The 22,157-nt window shown below is 45.2% G+C and overlaps 1 protein-coding gene across 1 annotated transcript; it reads right to left on the bottom strand.

Moving 5' to 3' along the window:
• Positions 1-44: 44 nt before the first annotated feature.
• Positions 45-21,627, bottom strand: LOC141172749 (nicotinamide N-methyltransferase-like). The gene is made up of 3 exons (XM_073657220.1): positions 21,413-21,627; positions 20,715-20,922; positions 45-1,617 (listed from the first exon to the last, which is right to left on the bottom strand). Exons 1-3 carry the CDS (start codon positions 21,561-21,563, stop codon positions 1,194-1,196), a joined length of 783 nt encoding a protein of 260 aa, XP_073513321.1. The 5' UTR covers positions 21,564-21,627; the 3' UTR covers positions 45-1,193.
• Between the last annotated feature and the right edge of the window lie 530 nt (positions 21,628-22,157).

Genomic DNA, 22,157 nt, shown 5'->3' with positions numbered 1-22,157 from the left:
GCAATATGATTCTCCAGGTCATTAAAATTACAACAATACCAAACTTGTATATATATATTTTTTATTGACGTGGTGAAAAAAAAATTCAGAATTTTGTGAACAAAAAAAATTTGCTCTTGTCACAATTTTCAGAGACTGGTAACATCTTCATTTTTGCGTCGATTGAGCTGTGTGAGGGCTTGTTTTTGTAGTGGCAAGCTCAAATTTTTATTGATACCATATTGAGTACATAAGTTTTGATACCTTTTTATTGCATTTTTTGCGGTGTTGCGGTGACTGAAAAATCACAATTTTGGCGTGTTTACTTGTATTCTTTTATGGCACAAACTGATGGGCTTAATTAATTTTGTATTTTGATAGATTGTACATTTATGGATGCAAATATGTTTAATTTTTAATCATTTTTTGTTTCTTTATTTATGGTAGGGGGGAAGCAGGTGATTGAAATTTTTATAATTTTTTTAAATATTATATTTATGTTTACATTTTATTTTTAAAAACCTTAGGAAATTTGAACCTCCAATCATCCTATCACTTATTCTATATACTGTAATACCACAGTATTGTCGTATATAGTAAAAAAAAACACTTTTTCCTATGATGGCTGGCCACAAGCTGGTCTTCACATGAGTGCTGTGATGGCAGGAACAGGACCTTCACAGAGCCCCTACAACTATTGGCACCCTGAGATTGCTTTGCGGATGGGGGTGTGTACATGGAATTGTGCGACCCTGGACCATGCTGTAAGAGATTGACAAGACAATGTAAGAGGTTACCAGCAGTGAGTGGAACTCATCTCCTCTCTATTAGTGCTGTTAGAGTAGTAATGATACCGTGAATGCTGGTAATGATGCAAGCTCAGCTTCTGCGCCTGCATCCAAAGTGGGGATCCAAAATTGGACGTTCCAGTACATTCAATGTTGGGAAGGGGTAAATAGGAGGTGTGACATTTCAACAGGAGGATTATTTATGTTGGAAGTGAAGTTTTAGCTGTCATACACTTGAAGAAGCCTGTCAAGGTGAAACTCTCCGCTGGGTCAACGACCTCTGTAGTTGATGACTTTAATATAAGTAGCTAGTAGCAGAATAACTTGGCATATGGAATAACTATATACAAAGCCCTTATTTGATTATAATATTCAGTTTAAAAACTTTACATATAATCTTTGCACTTTGTAAGTTTCTACCTAGACCTACTTCTTTTTGTGAGCCACAATGAATATGAGGGCTTTACAGTCACATAGGTCATTCACCACCGTTCTGGCTTTAGTATTACAGAAGTCGATGATGAAGCCTTCTTCGGTCAGAGCTTTCCTGACAAAGTCCTCATCATAATTGAACATGTGGAAAGTGTCTTTACCAACTTTGTAATATGTTGTATCTAAATCCCCAAATAATATGAGGTGTCCTCCAGGTGTTAGCAACTTTGAGAAGTTTCTGAGCTTTCTCATGTAATCATCTCCGTCTTTGCTGATAACATCCAGGAGCCAAGCACTGATGATACAATCTGCTGGTGGTAAGACCATCGGGTCCATGATATTTTCTTTCTCGAGGTTACATTTCAAAACATGTTGAAGGGCTGATCGCACTTTTTGTTCTTTGTCCTCTAACTGGTAACTGAAAAAAATGGAAAAATTGAAGAAATTGATTTTTTTGTACACTATGAATTTTAAAAGGAAGACATGAAAACTCAGGTGTTCGCTCTGAATTACCGGATTCTAGAACTGATTGAGAGGTCTAAATTTAATCAAGACTAGTAATACTAAAGACCTTCATACACATTGAAGCATATTTGGATGAACTGGGACCAGACCGTTATCTCACGTGTATGAGGGTCTCCTGACTCTTTCCCCAATAGATATTGCTGGGAAAAAGTTGGATTGACATTGCTGAGTTCAATATCCAATCTTTTAGCTTTTAGAAAAGTTGAAGAAGCACTCCCATTAACATTTTTATCCTCTTAATATATTTCAGTCATTATATTATATAACATTGAGCACTTACAATTGCTCATTTTGCCTCTCTACCAAGTTAATTCTTCTCTTTTCCATTAGGTCTATGACATCACGTGATTAAAAACTGACTAGCTGAATCATTCTAAGCTCTATGTAGAAACAGGAGGTAAATTTTCCCTGTATATATAAATTTTGTATCTCTGTAATCATATTGTACTGCAGAATAAAGATTGTGTCAATCATACATAGCGGTGAATAGTGTTTAAAAAAAAAAAAAAAAATCTAGAATTGCTGTTTTTTTGTTCATTTTGCCTCCGAAAGAGTGTAATAATAAAGTGATCAAAAAGCTTACATATAGCACACTACAGTACCAATAAAACCAAGAGCTTGTCATGCAAAATGAATCCCTCACTCTGCTCCACTGATGGAAAGTTGTAAAACGTATTGCTCTCAGATGAGTATGTAGTGATGGGCGAGCACTAAAATGCTCGGGTGCTCGATGCTCGGGTCGGGCACATTGGAATGATCGGGTGCTCGACCCGAGCAACGAGCCCAATGTAAGTCTATGGGAAACTCGAGCATTTTTCAGGCCCCCCCCCCCCCGGTGGTCTGCAGAGGGCCTAAAAATTGCCCAAATCGATTGGAACAGTGCTCAAATGACATGGGAACAGCCTGGGGAAGACCCCTGGAAGCATTTCTGACTCCCAGGTCACTGCTGTCAACAACGTTGTCAGAGGTATTACGCCACTTTTACGGACTCACAATGAAACATACAAAAATGAAACCAAAATGGATTTTCCTGGGAAATATGTTAAGAAACATCTTTTCCAGGGTAATGACTTGTATATAAAGCAAAATAAATAGCCAAAAACAAAAATACTCCTCCACACCATGGGCTATGTTCACACTTAGCGTTTTTGATGCGTTTTGCACTTTTGTATTGCTTTCAACCATGACAAATGCATTCACCAGGAAAAGTCATTTTAACATTTTACAACCTTATCTGGCCATGTGGTGTGTGAGACATGATCAGACACATCCTGTTTCATTTATGAAGGAGGTACTCTGAAAGTCACAAAGCCTATTTTTATAGGGCCATCAGGCGGCCTTTACTATTCTTAAAGGGCCAGCAGTCAGAGCTCACTATTCTTAGAGAGCCATCAGCCGGCTATGTTTTATTGTTCCCATTACTAAAGAGTGAGTCTCCTGTACTGCTATTGCATATGCAGTGAGTGGCGGGGCTGCCCAAAATTTGGAAGTACCCCAATACCCCTTTGAAGAGACTTAGAGGAGGGCCTCCTGAAAACAATGTTCCCATTATTAGGAAGTGCATCTCCCATTGTGTTTGCCTATGCAGTTGATGCAAGGGTTGCCAAAAATTTGGAGGCTCTCCAATACCCCTTGGAAGAGACGTGGAGGTCAGAGGGCCTCCTGAAAACAATGTTCCCATTATTAGGAAGTGGGTCTCCCATTTGTTTGCCTATGCAATGAATGCAAGGGTTGCCAAAAATTTGGAGGCACTCCAATGCCTCTTGGAAGAGATGTAGAGGAGGGCCTCCTGAAAAAAATGTTCCCATTATTAGGAAGTGGGTCTCCCATTGTGTTTGCCTATGGAGTGAATGCAAGGGCTGCCAAAAATTGGGAGGCCATCCAATGCCCCTTAGAAGAGGTGTGGAGGAGGGCCTCATAAAAAATGTTCCCATTAGAAAGGAGCGGATCTCCTATACTTGTAATGCCCATGCACGAAGTGTATGGGCTGACAAACATTTACCCCTGGGGGGTATACATGAACATACTGTATAAAATTTTTTTTTACTGGCATCATAAACACCCTTTAAAAAAAATTATGTGGGTGTTGCATCACGAACCACGGTCACCCTGGTGATATGGTGGTGGAGGATGAGGATGAGGAGAAGGAGAAGGACAAGAGCAAATAGCCAGAATCAGGAAGCGTATACCCATGTGTGGATGTGAAGAGGTGCATGTGAATACACCTCCCAAAAAAGAACACTGGATTTGAGTTTGTTACACTGCTATCATTCAGTGTTGTTGAGAAGTCTGGCCCAATCCAGCCCTTGTTCATTTTTATAACAGTCAGCCTGTCAGTATTTTCAGTTGACAGGTGGATGCGCTTATCAGTTATAATTCCACCACGGCACTAAACCCCGCTCTGATAAAACGCTGGAGGCAGGGCATGCCAGGACCTCCAAGGCATAGAGAGTCAGTTCATTCCACGTATCCAGGTTGGATGCCCAATAATTATAAGGCACAGATGAATCACAGAGGATGTTGGTACGGTCAGCAAGGTACTCCCTCAGCATCTTCCCATACTTTGCACTCCTTGTGAGAGTACCCCGCGCCTCAGGGCCTATGCAATGGGAGGGGCTGAGAAAATTCTCCCAGAACTTTGACAGTGTTCCCCTGCCTCTGCTGGATTGAAGTTGTGTCTCTCTCGCCTGTACTCATTGGTTGTCCAACAAACTGTGACCTCTGTCGCCAGCGTTTTCAGATGGGAATTTTTTTAATAGTTCCGCAACAAGGGCCTTCTGGTACTGCCCCATTTTTGTAGACCTGTCCGCCTCAGGAATAAGATATTTAAAGTTCTGGTGGGTCTAGAAGTCTCACCAACCAGTAATGACTGTCACCTAAAATTTTGAGAACTCGAGAGTCATGGGAAAGACAGCGTAACATAAACTCAGCCATGCGTGCCAGACTGCTAACAGGCAAGACTTCCGTGTCCTCACCAAGAGAATGACTGACCATGCTCTCCTCCTCCTCTTCCTCTCTGCCCTCTGGCCATCCACGCTGAACAGACGGTAAGCCAGTTGTGCAGTCTATAGTGCATGTCTAGCTCCTGTTCTTCCTCCTCCTCTTCCTCATTGCTCCCAAACCATGTTGGGATGAGATGAGGCTGGGCTGTGTGGAATCACTCTGTATGGTTCCTTGCTCCATCTCATCGTGCTCTGCCTGCAGTGCATCCTCTTTGATTGTGAGCAGAGAGCATTTCAGAAGACAGAAAAGTGGGATGGTGATGCTAATTATGGCATCATCGCCATTCACCATCTTGGTGGAGTCCTCAAAGTTTTGGAGGATGGTACATATGTCTGACATCCATGTTCACTCCTGAGGTCTTATGTGTGGAGTATGAACTGAATACCGACGGCCTTGTTGATCCTGGTGCTCAACAACTGCCCTCTTCTGCTCACAAATCCTTCCCAACATCTGCAGTGTAGAGTTCCAACCCGTGTGTACATCACACACCAGTCTGTGAGCTGGAAGCTGCAAATGCTGCGGAAACACGGCAAGGGCGGCGGCAGCTGTAGCTGACTTTCTAAAATGGGCACACAGGTGGCGTACTTTAACAAGCACATCCGGAAGCTCCGGGTAGGATTTGAGAAACCGCTGAACCACGAGGTTAAGCACATGTGTGAGCTCGCCTCGCCTCAGAGCCGCCACCAGGTTCCGGCCATTGTCACACATGACCATGCTTGGCTGTAGGATCAGCGGTGTGAGCCACAGATCTGCAGCTCTTCCAGAGCTGTCCACAACTCTTCAGCATTGTGCGGTTTGTCACCTAAGCATATTAGCTTCAGCACAGCCTGTTGCCGCTTGGCCGAGGCAGTGCTACAGTGCTTCCAGCTTGTGACTGATGTGGTCATTTCGGAGATGGAGGCTGAAGAGGAAGAAGAGGCTGAGGAGGATGAGGTGCAGGAGCTGTAGACTGTGGGAGCAACCCTGATTTACCTAGGGCCCGCGATCCTTGGAGTAGGGAGGACGTGTTCCGTCCCAAGGTCCGACTGGGTCCTGGCTTACACTATGTTAACCCAGTGTGCCATCAGCAAAATGTACCGTCACTGCCCACAAGCACTTGTCCACGTGTCCGTGGTTAAATGGACTTTCCCGGTAGCTGCGTTGTTGAGGGCACGGCTAATGTTTTGGGACACGTGCTTGTGTAATGCGGGGACAGCACACCGGGAGAAATAGTGGCGGCTGGGGACTGAGTACCGAGGGATGGCTGCCGCCATCAGATTGCGGAATGCTTCCGTCTCCACGAGCCTAGAAGGCAACATTTCGAGCGCAAGCAGTCGTGAAATGTGTGAATTTAGTAGAGTGTCCTGTGGGGCGTTGGCTGCATATTTGCGCTTGCGTTCCAAGGACTTGGGTAGGGACAACTGAACGCAACACTGGGAGTAGAACGTGGACGCGCTTTCTGATGTTGCTACTTGAGTGTGCAATGACAGATGCAGGTCAGGAGGCATTTTTGCATGCACCATGGAAAGGGGATTGGCTTGTATGCACAACAGCGGAAGAAGCAGTGGTGCCACCCTCAGACACTGTTCCTGGACCCTGGGGTTCAGCCCACAAAGTTGGGTGCTTTGCTGCCATGTGCCTGATCATGCTGGTGGTGATCAGGCTGGTCGTTTTGCCACCCCTGCTGATGATGGCCTGGCAGGTGGTTCAAATGGCCTTTTTGGGGTTATCGGCAGAGTCTTTAAAAAACAACCAGACTCAGGAAGACCTAATAGTTGTACTGGCAACTTCCTTCGTGTTGGTGTTACGAAGAACGGTTGACTGCCTTCTGTTTGCAGCCACCACACTGCTTCTTCCTGCCTGTTGGGGTGCTCTGCCTCCCTCCCCCTGTGTGCTACTGTCCTCGCTCTGCATGTCCTCCTGCCAGGTTGGGTCAGTTACTATATCATCCACCACCTCATCTTCCACTTCCACACCCTGGTCCTCCTCCTGAATTTCTGGCAATTGTGTCTCATCATCATTCACCTCTTGTGACACTTTCCCACCATCACCTTCGTGTGACCGTGGCTGCTCAAATATTTGGGCATCGCTACATACGATCTCCTCTTGCCCCGCTTCAAGTGGACCGGGCGAGAGGCCCGAATCTATAAATGGAAAAGTGAACATCTCTTCGGAGTGTCCAAGTGTGGGATCTGTTGTCTCCGGGCACTCGGCATGGTTGGAGGAAGGAGGATCAGGGTGAGGAATATACAGTCCAGACTCACGGCTACTGATGACTTGACCGTGTCGAAGGCAGGGTGGTGGTGGTGGTGGCTAAGTGACTGGAAGCATTATCCGCTCTCAAACCAACAACCTTTGGACACTGCTCTGGGTTCAATAGTGGTGTGCTGCGGTCCCCTAGGAATTGGGACAGGAAGGTCGGGTGAGAAGCTGTGGGTATTTGTTGTGGCACAATTTCAGCTTGCCCGCGGCCTCGGCCTCTGCATGCACGGTCACCATCACCATCACATCCAGTTCCCCATCCCTTGCCACGCGCCTTGCCCATTTTAAATGTAGGACAATATCTTCCACGTTCACTACAATTGGCTGAATTTGGAGCGAAGTAATATGTGATCCGTGTGATGGAGAAGCCACAGTTTTTAATAGCTGGCCTGTAGGTAACTATTTTGAACAGCAAACTGGTGTCAATTGCTTCACTGACACACTGAAACAAATTTTTAATGGATGCCAGAAATGGCAGTATTTTCAGCGCAATTATATGTGATCCATGTGATGGACAAACCACAGTTTTAAATAGCTGGATTTCTAGCGCTGTAATATAGAAAGGACCTGGCTGCATTCTGCAGTGCCAACAAGCAAATGGCGCAGAATGTTCTCTGGATTGCTTTTTAAGCAAATAATGAGGATTAAGATCCAAAAAAAAGTATTCCTGGCCCCTGAGACCTGGGCCTTTGTCTAGAAATATCTAACAGCAGCAGACAGAACTGGAATGGAGCCTCTTGTGCTATATGCACTGCAGTCTGCTATGCACCCTGCTTGCCTATATACACTGCCTGCCTGATATCTCTGCAGATGGATTAGTCCTCAGAAGGACTATTTGTTGAGATGAATATGTGTCTCTAATATAGTCTGGTACACCTACACTAACTAGAAACAAGCAAATCTCTCCCTGACGCAGCAGCAGCTCTCCCTACACTGTCTGATTCCAGAGTGACTGTGATGAGCATGGCGGTGCCAGGTCTGATATAGACCTGATGACGCTGTGCGTCCAGCCAATCACTGTAATGCCACAACCACCATGGCTATGGCATTACAGTGAGTGGCAGACAATCACCGCATGTTCATTGGCTCTGTAAAGAGCGCTAAACATGCAGGGAGGAGACCCGAGCTCCCACCGAGCAACCCCGGAAATACTTGGTGAGCGCCGAGCATCTCGAGCAGTGAGATGCTCGTGCGAGCACCGAACAGTAGCAAACATGCTTGCTCATCACTATGAGTATGGTGACATAAAAATTAATGATTTTTTTTAAAGAGTTGATTTATTGCACAAAATGAAGAAAAATATATACATGTAATATCTGTATAATCGTACTGACCTTCATAATAAATATATCACTTTATTTGTGTATCTCAGTGAATAACTTCAAGTTTAAGATACAAAAACACAGCAGAATTTGTATTTTTTTTATTATATTTCTCCCCTTAAAGAATTAGCAATAGTTTGTTAATAAGTAGTGTTGAGCGAGCACTAAAGTGCTCGGGTGCTCGAAGCTCGGGCCGGGCTCGCCGTGATACTCGGGTGCTCGACCCGAGCAACGAGCCCAATGTTAGTCTATGGGAGACCTGAGCATTTTTGTGGTGGCACCCCCGGCAGTCTGTGGAAAGCCTAAAAAGTGCCCGATAGTGACAGAGCTCAAAAGACATGGGGACAGCATGGGCATTGCCCCAGGAAGCATTTCTGACCCCCAGGTCACTGCTGTCAACAACGTGGTCAGAGGTATTAAGCCACTTTTACGGGCTCACAATAAAATGTTCAAAAACGAAGCTGAAACGGTTTTCCTGTGAACTATGTTAAGGAACTTCCTTTCCAGGGTAAAGAATTGTGTATAAGGTAAAATAAATAACCAAAAACAAAAATACTCCTCCACACCTTGGGCTATGTTCACAAGTAGCATTTTTTATGCGTTTTTGCACTTTTGTATTGCTTTCAACCGTGACAAATGCATTCACCGGGAAATGTCATTTTAACATTTTACAATCTTATCTGGCCATGTGCTGTGTGACACATGCATACAGTGCTGAAAAGACATGGGAACAGCATGGGGAAGACCCCTGGAAGCATCTCTGACACCCAGGTCACTGCCTAAAAATGTGCCCATCAGAAGTGATCCTTGCCGCATCAGAAGATGCAGACTTGCAACTATCCCTGTGCAAGTCCTTGTCCCAGGGCAGTGTTCAATTGTACCTCCCCCATTCCTTGCAATGCAAGCGCAAGTATGCAGCCTGCCACCCACCCACCCCCAGGCTGCAATACCATACTGCTTGCTTGCTTGCACTTGAAATTGGGCATATGGAGGCGGAATCTGACCACCACGTCATGGCTGCGTCGGTGGCGAGGTATCCATACTCAGTCCCCAGCCGCCCGGCGGCAGGGTGTCCACGCTCGGTCCCCAGCCGCCAGGGGATGGCCAGGTGTCCATACTCGGTCACCAGCCGCCTGGGGGCGGCCGGGTGTCCATAAATGACCCCCAGCCGCCCCTATTTCTCCTTGGAACATCCCCCCACACACTTTTCTTAGCCCGGCCTGCTTTAGGGCAGCATTGGACGAGCCCACCAGAGAACCAGACTCCTCCGGTGGGCCCTGGCTTCTCCATCAGGGGAGTTGAGAGTGCCAAGGTGAGGAGCATGATGATGATAGAAGTTAGCATCTGCTTTGCTTTCTTGGAATGCAAGCGTAAGTGTGCAGCCTGCCACCCACTCACCCCCAGGCTGCAATACCATACTGCTAGCTTGCTTGCACTTGAAATTGGGCCTTTTAGGCATGTGGAGGCAGAATCTGTCCACCACATCATGGCTGCGTCGGCGGCCTGGCATCCATACTCAGTCCCCAGCTGCCCGGGGGCCGGGTGTCCACGCTCGGTCCCCAGCCGCCAGGGGGTGGCTGGGTGTCCATAAACGGTCCCCAGCCGCCCCTATTTCTCCTTGGAACATCCCCCCACACACTTTTCTTAGCCCGGCCTGCTTTAGGGCAGCATTGGACGAGCCCACCAGTGAAGCAGACTTCTCCGGTGGGCCCTGGCTTCTCCATCAGGGGAGTTGAGAGTGCCAAGGTGAGGAGCATGATGATGATGATAGAAGTTAGCATCTGCTTTGTTTTCTTGGAATGCAAGCGTACGTGTGCAACCTGCCACCCACCCCCAGGCTGCAATACCATACTGCTAGCTTGCTTGCACTTGAAATTGGGCCTTTTAGGCATGTGGAGGTGGAATCTGGCCACCACGTCATGGCTGCGTCGGCGGCCTGGTATCCATACTCAGTCCCCAGCCGCCCAGCGGCCGGGTGTCCACGCTCCGGCCCCAGCCGCCAGGGGGCGGCCGGGTGTCCATAAACGGTCCCCAGCTGCCCCTACTTGAAGGACAGCCTAACCACAAACACGTGGACAAGTGAATGTGGCCAGGGATGGTCCATCTCACGCCTTCACACTGGGTTAATATTGTGGAAGCCGGGACACAGTCGGACACTGGGATGCAACACGTCTTCCAGACATAGAGGACTGCGGGTCCTGGGTCAATCAGGCTTCAACACAAAGTTCAAAAGGCAGACAGCAGCAGTGGTCGGCCTCCTACACAACGAGTAAATTATTCATGATCATGAGGCCATCCATCTCCTTAGCTTTCTGTTCCTTGGAATGCAAGCGCATGTATGTAGTAGCGGCTAGGCCTGAGGTGGTCAGCATTTTGGCGCATATCCTACCTCCTCCGAGGATTGCTGGATGTTTTCCTGCTACTATCCCAGTTCTATGACTCCCATTAAAACAAAGCTTCAGGTGATGAATGATGGATGAGGTGGTGGCAAAGGAGAAAGAGCGGGAGGAACAGGGACCATTCACATCAATATCAGGCCAGTCAACCACACATGTCTTGTAGGATATGTTTCTGTACCAAAAGGAGTGGTCCGGCTACACAGTTACAGGGCATACAGTGAGTGCAATGCCTACCAAAAATTTCGAGGCACTCCAATGCCCCTTGGAAGTGACATGGAGGTCAGAGTGACTTAACTAAACCGTTTTTTCCATTTATAGCAACTGGGTCTCCTGTGCACTGTTGGCCTAAGCAGTGAATGGAAGGCTTTCCAAAAATTATGAGGAACTGCAATGGCCCTTGAAACAGACGTGGATTACAGCATACTAAAAACCTTCTACCCATTATTGGGGAGTGTGTCTCCCTTAGTGTTCGCCTATGCATTGAAAAGCAAAAGCTGACTAAAATTAAGAGGAAATGCAATGCCCGTTGGAAGAGTCATGGAGGTTAGAGTTAATTAAAAACAACATTTCAATGCCCCTTGGAAGAGCTGTGGATTTCAGAATGGTTTAACAAGACAGTTTTAATGCCCCTTGAAAGAGACGTGGAGGTCGCAGTAGCTTAACAAGATGGTTTTAATGCCCCTTGGAAGAGCGGTGGAGTTCGCAGTAGCTTAACAAGATAGTTTTAATGCCCCTTGGAAGAGCGGTGGAGGTCGCAGTAGCTTATCAAGACGGTTTTAATGCCCCTTGGAAGAGCGGTGGAGGTCGCAGTAGCTTAACAAGATGGTTTTAATGCCCCTTGGAAGAGTGGTGAAGGTCACAGTAGCTTAAAAAGATGGTTTTAATGCCCCTTGGAAGAGTGGTGGAGGTCACAGTAGCTTAACAAGACGGTTTTAATGCCCATTGGAAGAGACGTGGAGGTTGCAGTAGCTTAATAAGATGGTTTTAATGCCCCTTGGAAGAGATGTGGTGGTTGCAGTAGCTTAACAAGACGGTTTTAATGCCCCTTGGAAGAGTAGTGAAGGTCACAGTAGCTTAAAAAAATGGTTTTAATGCCCCTTTGGAGAAGTGGTGGAGGTCGCAGTAGCTTAACAAGATGGTTTCAATGCCCCTTGGAAGAGTGGTGGTGGTCACAGTAGCTTAAAAAGACGGTTTTAATGCCCCTTGGAAGAATGGTCGAGGTCGCAGTAGCTTAAGAAGACGGTTTTAATGGCCCTTGGAAGAGCCATGCAGTACAGCATCTTAAAAACATTATTCCCATTATTGGGGAGTGGGTCTCCCATAGTCTTTGCCTATGCCTTCCAAGCAAAAGCTGCCAAAAATTAGGAGGGAGGAACTTGCAATGCTGGCAACATGGACCAAGGTCACCCTGGTGGCATAGTGGTGGTGGAGGCTGAGGATAAGGAGAAGAGCAAAATACAGCCGAAATGAGGAAGCGTATATCCATGTGTGGGTGTGAAGGGGTGCATGGGAATACACCTCCCGAAATAACACAATGGATTTGACTTTATGCTACTCTCCTGTCATTTGGTGGTGATGAGAAGTCTGGCCCAATCCAGCCCTTGTTCATTTTGATAAGGGTCAGCTTGTCAGCATTGTCAGTTGACAGGCGAGTGTGCTTATCAGTTATAATTCCCCAAGCGGCACTAAAAACACGCTCCGATAACACACTAGCGGCAGGGCAGGCCAGGACCTCCAAGGTGTACAGAGCGAGTTCATTCCAAGTGTCCAGCTTGGATACTCAAAAATTAAAAGGCACAGAGGAATCACGGAGGACGCTGGTACAGTCGGCAAGGTACTCCCTCACCATCTTTTGAAACTTTCCACTCCTTGTGAGAGTACCCCGTGCCTCAGGGCCTATAAGCTGGGCGGGTCTCAGAAAACTGTCCCAGAATGTTGACAGTGTTCCCCTTGCCTCTGCTGGATTGGAGTTGCGTCTCTCTCGCCTTTACGCCTTGGTTGGTCAATGAACTGTGACCTGTGCCGCTAGCGTGTTCAGATGGGAATTTTTTTAACAGTTGTGCAGCAAGGGCCTTCTGGTACTGCCCCATTTTTGTAGACCTCTCCACCTCAGGAATAAGAGAGGGAAAGTTCTCCTTGTAGCGTGGGTCTAAAAGTGTCACCAACCAGTAATGACTGTCACCCAACATTTTGACAACGCGAGGGTCACGGTTAAGGCACCGTAACATAAAGTCAGTCATGCGTGCCAGACTGGTAACGGGCAAGACTTCCGTGTCCTCACCAAGATGACGACTGAACATGCTCTCCTCCTCCTCCTCCTCCCCCCTGTCCTCAGGCCACCCACGCTGAACCGACGGTATGACAGTTATACATGTACTACCGTCTACCACACATAATACCAGCTCCTTTTCTTCCTCCTCCTCCTCCTCTCCCTCATTGTCCCCCAATGCATGTTGGGATGAGATGAGGCTGGGCTGTGTGTAATTGCCCGCTACAGCTTCTTGATCCATCTCATCATACTCTGGCTGCAATGCCTCCTCTTTAATTCTCTGCAGAGAACGTTGCAAGAGACAGACAAGTGGGATGCTGATGCTAATGATGGCGTCATCGGCACTCACCATCTTGGTGGACTCCTCAAAATTTGTCAGGATGGTACATATGTCAGACATCCAGGTCCACTCCTGAGGTCTTATGTGTGGAGTCTGACCTGAATATCGATGGCCTTGTTGCAGCTGGTACTCCACAACTGCTCTCTTCTACTCACAAATCCTTTGCAACATGTGGAGGGTAGAGTTCCAATGTGTGGGGACATCACACACCAGTCGGTGTGCAGGAAGCTGCAAACGCTGCTGGAACACAGCAAGGGTGGCCGAAGCTGTAGCCGACTTGCGAAAATGAGCTGACAGGCGGCATACGAGCAGATCTGACAACTCGGGGTACGATGTAAGAAACCGCTGAGCCACGAGGTTAAGCACATGAGACAGGCATGGTACATGTGTGTTCTCGCTCTCGCCTCAGAACCGCCACCAAGTTACGGCCATTGTCACACAAGACCAAGCCTGGATGTAGGTTACGCGGTATCAGCCACAGATCTGCCTGCTCTTTCACAGCTGTCCACAACTCACAAGCAGTATGAGGTTTATCAGCTAAGCTTATGAGTTTCAGCACAGCCTGTTGCCGCTTGGCTGAGGCAGTACTGCAGTGCTTCCTGCTTGTAACTGATGTGGTGATCTCTGAGATGGAGGCTGAACAGGAGGAGGAGGATGAGGTGCAGGAGCTGCACACTGTGGAGGCAACTCTGACTGACATAGGGCCCGAAATCCTCAGTGTGGGGAGGATGTGTTCCGTCCCAAGGTCCAACTGGGTCCCGGCTTCCACTATGTTTACCCAGTGTGCCGTCAGGGAGATGTACCGTCCTGGCTACAAGCACTTTTCCGTGTGTCCGTCGTCAGGTGGACTCTCCCAGTAACTGCGTTGTTGAGGGCACGGCAGATGTTTTGGGACACGTGCTTGTGTAGTGCGGGGATGGCACTCCGGGCAAAATAGTGTTGGCTGGGGACCGCGTACCGAGGGATGGCCACCGCCATAAGGTTGCGGAAGGATTCCGTCTCCACCAGCCTAAAAGGCAGCATTTCCAGTGCAAGCAGTTGTGAAATGTGCAAATTTAGGACAGTGGCCTGTGGGGTGTTGGCTGTGAATTTGTGCTTTCATTCAAAGCTCTGGGATATAGAAAACTGAACGCTGCGGTGAGACGTGGACGTGGACGTTGATGCTGTTTCTTGAGAAACTGCCATAACAAGTGAAGACTGAGAGGAGGGTGCATCTTTGCATGCAGTATGGACAGGGGATTGCCTTGCACGCACAACACAGGGTTCTATTACATGCACAACAGCGGAAGAAGCAGTGGTGACACCCGCTTACACTGGTCGTGGATCTTGGGGTTCGCCCCACAAAGTCGGGTGCTTTGCTGCCTTGTGCCTGATCATGCTGGTGGTGGTCAGGCTGTTAGTTTTGTCACCCCTTCTGATGCTGGCATGTCAGGTGGTACAAATGGCCTTTTTGGGGTTTTCAGCAGAGTCTTTAAAAAAATTCCAGACTCTGGAAGACCTAGCGGTTGTACTAGCAATGTCCCTCGTGTTGGTGTTACGGAGAAGTGTTGCCCGCCTTCTGTGTGTGGCCACCACACTGCTTCTTCCTGCCTGTTGGGGTACTCTGCCTCCCTCCCCCTGTGTGCTGCTGGCCTTGCTCTGCGTGTCCTCCTGCCACGTTGGGTCAGTTACTAGGTCATCCACCACCTCCTCCTCTTCCACTTGTGCACTACGATCCTCCTCCTCACTTCGTGGCAATTGTGTTTCGTCATCGTCCACCTCTTGTGACATATTGCCAGCGTCAACTTCCTCTGTCCGTGGCTGTTCAAATATTTGGGCATCGCTACATGGGATCTCCTTTTCCACCACTTCAAGCAGAGCAGGCGAGGGGCACAAATATGGAAATGGACCAGTGAACAGCTCTTCATAGTGTCCAAGTGTGGGATCAGTTGCTGTCTGACGACACTCGGCATGGTGGGAGGAAGGAGCCTCAGGGTGAGGAGGAGTATGCGGTCGAGACTCACGGCTACTAAAACTTGACCGTGTGGAAGACAGACCGGAGGTGGTGGTGCCCAGGTAACTGGAACTATTATCAGCTATCCAATTAATAACCTGTTCACACTGATCAGTTCGCAATACTGGTGTTGTAGTGTGGTTCCCTAGTAATTCGGTCAAGAAGTGGGAGCGAGAAGATGTGGCTGTTGGTTGTGGCACATTTTCACCTTGGCCACAGCCCCGTCCTCTACACGCACCATCACCAGAACGTCCAGTTCCACGTCCCTTGCCACGCGCCTTGCCAATTGTAAATTAAGTAAAATAGCTTACACTCGCACTATCAATGGAAAAAGGGTAATAAAAAGGAGATTAGAACCGTGGAAGAGGAAAACCACAGTTCTATTTCTCTGGCCTACACCAGAATCTTTTAAACAGATATATTTGTGACTGAACAGACAGGGAGACACTATTTTTTTTTTTTTACGTAAAACAGGCCAAAAGCTGGATAATACAGAGATTTGAACTGTGGAACTGCAAAACCACAGTTATATTTTTCTGGCCTACACCAGAATCTTTCAAACAGATCTATTTGTGTCTGAACAATCAAGGAGACACTATTACTGCTTTTCTTTACGGAAAAAATACCGAAAGCTGGATAATACAGAGATTTGAACCGTGGAACTGCAAAACCACAGTTATATTTTTGAGGCCTACACCAGAATCTTTCAAACAGATATATTTGTGTTTGAACAATCATTGAGACACTATTACTGTTTTTCTTTATGGAAAAAACACCAAAAGCTGGATAATCCAGAGATTTGAACTGTGGAACAGCAAAACCACAGTTATATTTTCTGGCCTACACCAGAATCTTTGAAACAGATATATTTGTGTCTGAACAATCAGGGAGACACTATTACTGCTTTTCTTTACGGAAAAAATACCAAAAGCTGGATAATACAGAGATTTGAACCATGGAACTGCAAAACCACAGTTATATTTTTCTGGCCTACGCCAGAATCTTTCAAACAGATATATTTGTGTCTGAACAATCAGGGAGACACTATTACTGTTTTTCTTTACGGAAAAAATACCAAAAGCTAGATAATACAGACATTTGAACCGTGGAACTGCAAAAGCACAGTTATATTTTTCTGGCCTACACCAGAATCTTTCAAAGAGATATATTTGTGTCTGAACAATCAGGGAGACACTATTACAGTTTTTCTTTACAGAAAAAATACCAAAAGCTGGATAATCCAGAGATCTGAACCGTGGAACTGCAAAACCACAGTTATATTTTTCTGGCCTACACCAGACTCTTTTAAACAGATATATTGGTGTCTGACCAGTCAGGGAGACACGATTACAGATTTTTTTTTACGGCAAAAAATGACAAAAAAAGGATAATACAGAGATTTTACCCGTGGAACTGCAAAACCACAGTTCTAGTTATGTGGCGTACACCAGACTCTTTTAAACAGATGTATTGGTGTCTGACCAGTCAGGGAGACACTATTACAGTTTTTTTTTATGGCAAAAAATGCCAAAAACAGGATAATACAGAGATTTCACCTGTGGAACTGCAAAACCACAGTTATATTTTTCTGGCCTACACCAGACTATTTTAAACAGATATATTGGTGTCTGAACAGTCACAGACACACTCAATTTTATTTTGGGGTGGGGAATACCAAACAGTTAATAAGACGCGTACTTGGACAGTCTGACTGAGGAAAAAAAAAAAAAAGGATTTAGATGAAAAAAATAATAATTTTTCCTGGCCCCTGAGACCGGGGTGATAAGTCTATCAATTTGACCAACAGGAGCACACAGGACTGTAATGCAGCGTTTGCTGGTATAACCACTGCGTCTCCTATACAGCCTGCCTGCCTGCCTGATATCTGGGATGGATCTGAGAAGGACTGTTTGTTTGATTTGGCAGGCTTTAGAGACCCTACACTAACTATTTTGGAGTATAAATCTCTCCCTAGCTCAGCAGCCCTGACCCTACACTGTCTGATCCGGAGCGACTGTGTCCAAGATGGCGGCGCCCGGTTTTGAATACTCGAGGTGACGCTGTGCGGCCAGCCAATCACTGTAATGCCAACAAACAACATGGCTATGGCATTACAGTGACTGGCTGGCAATCCCTGCATGTTAATTGGCTCTGTAAAGAGCGCCAAATGTGCAGGGCGGAGACCCGAGCTCCCGCCCGAGTAGTGAGATGCTCGGGCGAGTACCGAGCAGTGTCGAGCATGCTCGCTCAACACTATTAATAAGTTATTTGTCTCCCAACATGATGCCACTGACAAATACACCAAACAAAGAAACATCTTATATGGTCATAAGGATGAAAAAGAATCAAAGATTTAAGCCTGCTGGAATGCATCAATAAAAAAGTGAAATAAAAAATGGTTGTCATAAAGGCCAAAAAGGTATTAAACAATAGGTAACTTTAGGTTGACACTGTCTTCTCAATTTTAAAGATTTTATTGTACCCTCTCAAAAGTACCCTATATTATACGACCCTATGGATGTAAGGAAGTGGAGATGCTGTCACATCCCCCCTGAAGAATCTGTGATTATGCATTGTACTATTTTGCCTAATTGGTAATTTGTATTGTTGTGTGGTGAAATGTTGATGTAGTCATTTTTTGCCCATCAACAGCAAGTTAATACCAGCCAAGGTTAATAGTTGGGACCAGCTCAGATGGGAGGATCTACAGGGGCATATGGGATGCAACTTCCTAGTAGTGAATCTGATAGGGTTTAGCAACTGAGAAGTACTGACCTATAGTCTAGCTACTTGCAGATCCCCATTTAAAGGGTGTTCATGTGCCAAGAGGGAGACTCGAGACATCAGATGGTATAACTCCAAGGGAAGTGAAAAAAACAGTGGGAAGTCAGATTTAAGGCAGGCAGTCTAGCAGAGATGGAAGGAAAGGACGAGGTCTTAGGTGCATGCAAGAGAGGCTATCATGATGGTACAAAACTTTACTCAGGGGAATCAGAAGACAGAGTTGAAGGGAAGCGAAAGGAAGGAATAACACAAACAGGACTTATCAAACAATTGTCTATCCTAGAGACGAAGCTGGAGTGTCACCATACTGGGATAGGAGTTCTCCTATGGAGAGCTGAAGATGTGACAGCAACAATCATGTGGCCCTAATCAAATGGACTTTGGAGGTTCTAGCGAGGAGTCATACCAATAATCCCCAACCAGTGGGGTCCTCACAAGTCAACTGGGAACTCAGAGTAGCTGTATTGTGACTACTATCTGACGTACATAGTTTTTATCAAGTTGTTGTCCAATAAAGAAAAGTTTATTATTAGACTTGGATCTCCCTCACTCATCTCCGTTACATCTGTTCCTGGCTTGCCAAGTACGACGTCATCATGTGGTCTGCAGAGGCATATCACCAAAGTAACTATAGCACATACACCCAGTAAAGATCTCCATTTTAATGTAGGGCATGGAAGACGAGAACCTCACCCATGCCTCCCACCCCATGCCACGCTACAGTTAGGTCCATATATATTTGGACAGAAACAACATTTTTCTAATTTTGGTTCTAGACATTACCACAATGAATTTTAAACAAAACAATTCAGATGCAGTTGAAGTTCAGACTTTCAGCATTAATTTGAGGGTATCCACATTAAAATTGGATGAAGGGTTTAGGAGTTTCAGCTCCTTAACATGTGCCACCCTGTTTTTAAAGGGACCAAAAGTAATTGGACAATTGACTCCAAGGCTATTTCATGGACAGGTGTGGGCAATCCCTTCGTTATGTCATTCTCAATTAAGCAGATAAAAGGCCTGGAGTTGATTTGAGGTGTGGTGCTTGCATTTGGAAGATTTTGCTGTGAAGTAAACATGTGGTCAAAGGAGCTCTCCATGCAGGTGAAACAAGCCATCCTTAAGCTGCAAAAACAGAAAAAAAAATACCCGAGAAATTGCTACAATATTAGGAGTGGCAAAATCTACAGTTTGGTACATCCTGAGAAAGAAAGCACTGGTGAACTCATCAATGCAAAAAGACCTGGGTGCCCACGGAAGACAACAGTGGTGGATGATCGCAGAATAATCTCCAGGGTGAAGAGAAACCCCTTGACAACAGCCAACCAAGTGAACAACACTCTCCAGGAGGTAGGCGTATCAATATCCAAATCTACCATAAAGAGAAGACTGCATGAAAGTAAATACAGAGGGTTCACTGCACGGTGCAAGCAACTCATAAGCATCAAGAATAAAAAGGCTAGACTGGACTTTGCTAAAAAACCATCTACAAAAGCAAACACAGTTCTGGAAGAACATTCTTTGGACAGATGAAACCAAGATCAACCTCTACCAGAATGATGGAAACAGAAAAGTATGGCGAAGGCGTGGTACATGATCCAAAGCATACCACATCATCTGTAAAACACGGCGGAGGCAGTGTGATGGCTTGGGCATGCATGGCTGCCAGTGGCACTGGGTCAATAGTGTTTATTGATGATGTGACACAGGACAGAAGCAGCCGAATGAATTCTGATGTATTCAGAGCCATGCTGTGTGCTCAGATCCAGCCAAATGCAGCCAAACTGATTGGTCATCGCTTCATACTACAGATGGACAATGACCCAAAACATAAAGCCAAAGCAACCCAGGAGTTTATTAAAGCAAAGAAGTGGAATATTCTTGAATGGCCAAGTCAGTCACCTGATCTCAACCCAATTGAGCATGCATTTCACTTGTTAAAGACTAAACGTCAGACAAAGACCCACAAACAAACAGCAACTGAAAACCACAGCAGTGAAGGCCTGGCAGAGCATCAAAAAGGAGGAAACACAGCGTCTGGTGATGTCCATGAGTTCAAGACTTCAGGCAGTCATTGCCAACAAAGGGTTTTCAACCAAGTGCTAGAAATGAACATTTTATTTACAATTATTTAATCTGTCCAATTACTTTTGGTCCCTTTAAAAACAGGGTGACACATGTTAAGGAGCTGAAACTCCTAAACCCTTCATCCAATTTTTATGTGGATACCCTCAAAGGAAAGCTGAAAGTCTGAACTTCAACTGCATCTGAATTGTTTTGTTTAAAATTTTAAAATTCATTGTGGTAATGTCTAGAACCAAAATTAGAAAAATGTTGTCTCTGTCCAAATATATATGGACCTAACTGTATATGTATAAATGTTGATTTTCCCATTAATTTATTTTAGTTGATTTTTCTACTGACTTCTGAAAAAAACAATGCCAAAAAAGAGGTAGATAGCATTTTCTATAGGTAACTGAGCATTTCATATATGTTATATGAAAAAAAATGTTTTTTTAATCATAGGATTTAATATTTTCTTGGTGAGACTTAGAGTATGTGCGGCCCATTCGGTTGAGTATCTCTTGTACAGTAGCAACAATGATGATGGATCTCCACTAATATTATGAATACCTCACCTCTTTTCTTCTATGTCAACATGAAGTTTTACTGCATGACCCCATTCAAATGCTCCTGTACGTTCGTCCACCCATCTCTTCAGCTCCATGATGCACCTGTCACTGACTTTCAGCACTATGATGTGGTTGAAAAAGTCACAGGCGGCAAACAAATGATGAACCAGTGGACCAACACTGAGGTCAATCAAGACGTCTCCTTTAATATGACCTGCAAAAAAATTCCAAATATAAAAACAGCTGAGATGATAAAGTGGTTATCCGGGAATCACTTAGTGATCATCTATCTTGTCCGATACCCGACATCCCCACTGATCTGCTCTAGCAGTGGCCGGATGTAGGTATTGTACAGAGTCAATGTTCAGGCAGCCCTGTATATTGATTAGTGGCTTCTATGGAGTATTGAAGTGAGGCAAAGAGAATCCTCCAAAAATTCAGAATTATTAAAATCAAATTTGATTTGTTTAGAACCAATTTGCTCATCTCTAGTATTTAGTCATTCACATTTGCTTACAATCAATTAATGTGGCAAGAAAAAGTTTACAATTTTTTTTTTCCCAATTTCCTTACGTCATGAGTAGCAGGGTAGTGGACCCCATCAGATTAGGCACAAGGGGATATCCATGATAATAAACCATTAAAGTTCTAAAGTAGAAAATTATTCAATAATATAACTACAAAAAAAATAAAGCAATACTTACCCTCCGAGAAAGTTTTTGTAAGATTTTCAATCGGAAATATCAAGGAATCCTCTCCGAAGACTGAGGCAGATTTATCTGAAAAATAATGCTCCAAACATTGTCTGGAGTCAAAGCCATCTTCATGATAGTGTTTATGGGTACTGGAGTCCATCGTTTGATCCTGTATCAGTGGAGTGACGACCTCTACACTGACGCTAAAGGTCTTTATATAAATAGAAGGAATCAATTTCCAATTTAGAAATATTACTAACGACATCATGAGATCTTGTGTTCATGAGGCAGTCATGGGAACTTGGGTTTTCATAAATTCACATGGAGAATACATTATCTTTATACAAACAGATCTCTTTTTTTGTAAAATGAACAATAGAAAAAAAAGAATGCAGAAATTTTTCTTAACATTGCCATTAGCACTGCGGCCATGCGGCTCTGGGGTCCTGGGTTCAAATCCCCTCAAAAACAACATTGCATAGAGCTTGTTAGTACATCTATTAGATACTATGAGCAACACTCAAGTCGTACAAGTAAGTGTCATATGACTCAACGTTGCTTAAAGACAATATAAAAAATCACATTGGGGGAGATTTATCAAGCAAAATCTGGTTCATTTTGCACAAACAAAATTCTTTCATGACTCGCACCATATTTAATATAAGTTTTAGACACCATGCCTTGTCCGTCAGGGGGTGCTTGAACTCAAAAATAATGAACACGATTTAGTAGAGAAGGAACATTAAATAACGTG

This window comes from Phyllobates terribilis, unplaced genomic scaffold, assembly GCF_046119375.1.
Source record: "Phyllobates terribilis strain yellow unplaced genomic scaffold, ASM4611937v1 Scaffold_12__6_contigs__length_324123572, whole genome shotgun sequence".
Classification (NCBI taxonomy): domain Eukaryota; kingdom Metazoa; phylum Chordata; class Amphibia; order Anura; family Dendrobatidae; genus Phyllobates; species Phyllobates terribilis.
This window is presented reverse-complemented; position numbering and strand designations above follow the sequence as displayed.

Bases quoted from the DNA above. Each gene is read 5' to 3' on its own strand.
- LOC141172749 (XM_073657220.1), bottom strand. From the start codon at position 21,563: ATGGACTCCAGTACCCATAAACACTATCATGAAGATGGCTTTGACTCC. The intron at 20,923-21,412 runs GTAAGTATTGCT...ATTTTTTTGCAG, and splicing joins TACAAAAACTTTCTCGGAGG to GTCATATTAAAGGAGACGTC. The intron at 1,618-20,714 runs GTGAGGTATTCA...CATTTTTTTCAG, and splicing joins GTTGACATAGAAGAAAAGAG to TTACCAGTTAGAGGACAAAG.